The sequence below is a fragment of the Lactuca virosa genome, chromosome 2 (genome assembly GCF_052849685.1).
Source record: "Lactuca virosa cultivar CGN04683 chromosome 2, Lactuca_virosa_CGN04683_v6, whole genome shotgun sequence".
Lineage (NCBI taxonomy): Eukaryota > Viridiplantae > Streptophyta > Magnoliopsida > Asterales > Asteraceae > Lactuca > Lactuca virosa.
In genome coordinates this window covers 222,417,421-222,420,776 of record NC_136427.1, presented here as the reverse complement: position 1 = coordinate 222,420,776, position 3,356 = coordinate 222,417,421, and the positions used below count along the sequence as shown (strand labels likewise).

Genomic DNA, 3,356 nt, shown 5'->3' with positions numbered 1-3,356 from the left:
TTTTCCATATTTCGATAACGATAAGGGATGGAGTCGGTTATACGCACACATTTCCACCACGATCAAATGTACCTTCGCAAAAATCTGCAGTGGCTTTCCCAATTCCAGGTTCATTTGATCGCTATGCATATATTCATCGATTTTCGAATTCATCTCTTTACACAGCATTGCAATTGCAAACCCTAGGTCAAGATTTGTAAAAGAAAACCCAATTGGTTTCTTCTCGATTTAGTAAAAAGTGCAAAACACAAATTATCCTGCAAATCCTCGAACAAGTGTATTACATGGATCTAGCAACGATAAACGAAGGTCTGCGTTTCTCCAGGAAAAGAAAGAAATGGATTCTTCTCATAGCAGCGGTAGGGTTTTCAACTTACGGTGCTTATAAGGTTTGTAAATCGCCTTCTGTCATTCAGAAGAGGGATAGGGTGATGAAGGTTTTAGGCGCCTTAGCTTCCATTACCGAATCTCTCGGTGATTCCGCCGAGACAATAGGAGTGATTTCCAAGGATCTGAAAGAGTTTATACAATCCGATTCCGATCAAATCCCTAGCAGTTTAAAGCAAGTTTTCAAAATTACCAAGTCTGATGAGTTCTCGGAGTCAATTGTTAAGGTTACAAGATCATTCACCGTGGGGCTTCTACGAGGGTATCGAGTTGACGCCGGAAAACATGATTCAGGTCCAAGTTTTCCCGATCGAGCTTTGGATAAGCTGTTAACTCCGGCAGGTTCTGGTTTTGCTTCCGTCATTGCTGGGAGTTTCGCCAGGAATCTGGTCATCGGAGGTTCAACGAACTCTGGTAGTCCGCTTCATGAATGGATCGATGTGATTGCTGATGACAAATGTAGGAAGCTAATCGGTGACTGTATTCAGCAGTTTGTGGCCACAATGGTGACAGTTTATCTCGACAAAACCATTGACATAAATCCCTTCGAGGAGATCTTATCAGGTTTGACTAACCCTAAACACGAAGAAAAAGTGAGAAACCTATTGGCGTTAATCTGCAACAGCGCTATCGAGACTTTCGTCAGAACTTCTCACCAACTCTTGACAGATTCAAAATCTAACTCGAACCCTAAACCTTCTTCTACCATTAGTAAAGTTTTAGATGGGAAAGAACTAGTGTTGAGTAAACTAAAAGCAAGAAAGAGTAACATGTCATCTTCTCTAGCAGTTCCTGGCAACATGAGGTTTGTTCTTGATGTGACAGGAAGAGTCACACTCGCAACTGCAAAATCTTTTCTCCAATTTTCTTTAAACAAGTTATCAGAGCGTATGAAAAGAAGTTATCAAGAAGCTTACAGGTATTTGAGTGCAAAATCTTTGATTGTTATGACAATATTCATTTCACTGTATTTGCACCTGTTAAGTGCTCCATGGAGTTTGGTTTCATATTAGGTTTTGGAGACAAGAAACTATCCATATGATGTATATATTTTGTTAAAGAATCTTGAAAAATAACAATGTACATGAATAAAGATGGAAGCTTTTTCATGGGGTTTGGTTCTGTGTATAGATATAGTCGATATGAGCAACAAGTGTTCTTCTCATCAAGCATTCTTCTTCACCAATTCCTTCACAGCCCTCTTCAATTTGTGCAGTTTCAACGCCTCCCTACATAGAAAATGAGAATATTTTGAGATCTTGAAAATATGAATTTATACATGATTTCTATGTTACCTTATTTTTATGTTTCGTCATGGTGGTGGTGGTGGTGAGGCCAGCGGTGTAGGGTGGTGGGGAGCAGAGGAGGAGGACGAGTATGAGGAAGATGGTGGTTCTAGACATGGTTGTTGTTCGGGTGATCAGGAATATGGAGAGATAGATTTATAGGAATCAATTTGTGTAGTATGAAAGGGAGATTTGGTGGTTATGGCATTTTGTCGAACATATGGTGTGCATGTAATCAATCTCGGTTCAACTCTGTAAATTTAGTGGGTAATACGAGTTTATGGACACTTGGTGGTTAATCGTGTCCTATGTGCATTAAAAAACTAATACAAGATTCTAATTTATGCATTTAAGATTGGATGTTCATACCTTCAAATACATAATCAAATTTGCTTTTGATTGTGTTATTTTATACATGTCGGTTGGGGAAATGCATGTGCAGCTCCAGCAAGATAGAAATGTTTCAAAATTAAATGAGTTGTGTTTCGGGCATAGTTGGGCTTGGCCACGACGAGTCGAGTCACACTTAGTTGGGCTTGGCAGAACGAGTCACTATATTTATTTATAGTAAAGTACTAAACTCACATACATATTTTTTATAATCCTTTCTATGAATTTTTTTTTTTTTTTTTTTTTTTTTTTGCCATTTGTTACATTCATTCAATTTGCCAAAGTGTCATTTTGTGGTTATTTTGAATTATTTTTTTTGCAAATGTTATTTGATGAGTTATTTTATTTTATTTTATTAAATTCCACATAATCTTTTAATGTAATAATTACAATAAATATAGTAATAAATAGATATCAATTTCATTAATGAACTTACATTTTAATTTTAAAATTCTCATAATTAAATCTCGTTAGTTTATTTTATTTATTTAAATTTAAAAGATAAAAAACATTTCTATTATGATAATGTATTATTTTTCTTATTTTCTTATAAATTCAAAATTTTTAAATATTTTGACATTTATATTTAGTTTGTTTTTTTTAAATTAACCCGTGTAATATATGGGCCTTACAACTAGTAGTATAATACCATAAAAATTGATAAAAAATAATTAGAGCACTAGTAGTTGAACTTAGGGCTAATGTCATAAAAACCCTCAAATTTTCAGGGTTTTGTCGGTTTTGCCCAAAGTTGAATTTTATATCCGTTTTTACCCTAACATTTTCCAAAAAAGTTCGGTTTTACCCTTTTACCGGTGATAACAGGTTACCATTATATTAACTTCGCAAAAAAACCCTTAATTTTACAGTTTTTTTTTACGTTTTTACCCTTAAGTTTATAAATTTTTAACACTTTTACCCTATGTATTTTTTTTTTCATATTATACGTATTCAAGCAGAAAAATCATATTTATAAACGAAAAAAATTTAATTAAATATTGTATTTACATTTTTTAATGTTAATTCTTTATATATATATATATATATATATATATATATATGTGTGTGTGTGTGTGTGTGTGTGTGTATGGATTTTTTTTTCTTGGATAAACCATTTAAGATGTAAAAAAAATAAATTAATATGTTTTTAGAACTACAAATATTTATTTTTATGTATTTAAAAATATACATATCAATAAAAAACACTTGTTCATTCATAAACATGTTTATATAAGTATATACATATATTTTTAGAAGTGTAAATATGTATTTTGATATATGTTTTTTTAAAGT

General features: G+C 32.8%; 1 protein-coding gene across 1 annotated transcript; it reads left to right on the top strand.

The window, feature by feature from the left end:
• On the top strand, positions 1–2,037 carry LOC145160266 (protein PHLOEM PROTEIN 2-LIKE A10-like). Its single transcript, XM_079079388.1, has 2 exons — positions 1–1,306; positions 1,519–2,037. The coding sequence occupies exons 1-2, from the start codon at positions 285–287 to the stop codon at positions 1,622–1,624; spliced, it is 1,128 nt and encodes a 375-aa protein (XP_078935514.1). The 5' UTR covers positions 1–284; the 3' UTR covers positions 1,625–2,037.
• Positions 2,038–3,356: the final 1,319 nt, after the last annotated feature.

Excerpts from the sequence above, each read along its gene's own strand:
- LOC145160266 (XM_079079388.1), top strand. The coding sequence starts at position 285 with ATGGATCTAGCAACGATAAACGAAGGTCTGCGTTTCTCCAGGAAAAGA. Across the intron at positions 1,307-1,518 it reads AGTTATCAAGAAGCTTACAG|ATATAGTCGATATGAGCAAC; the intron begins GTATTTGAGTGC and ends TTCTGTGTATAG.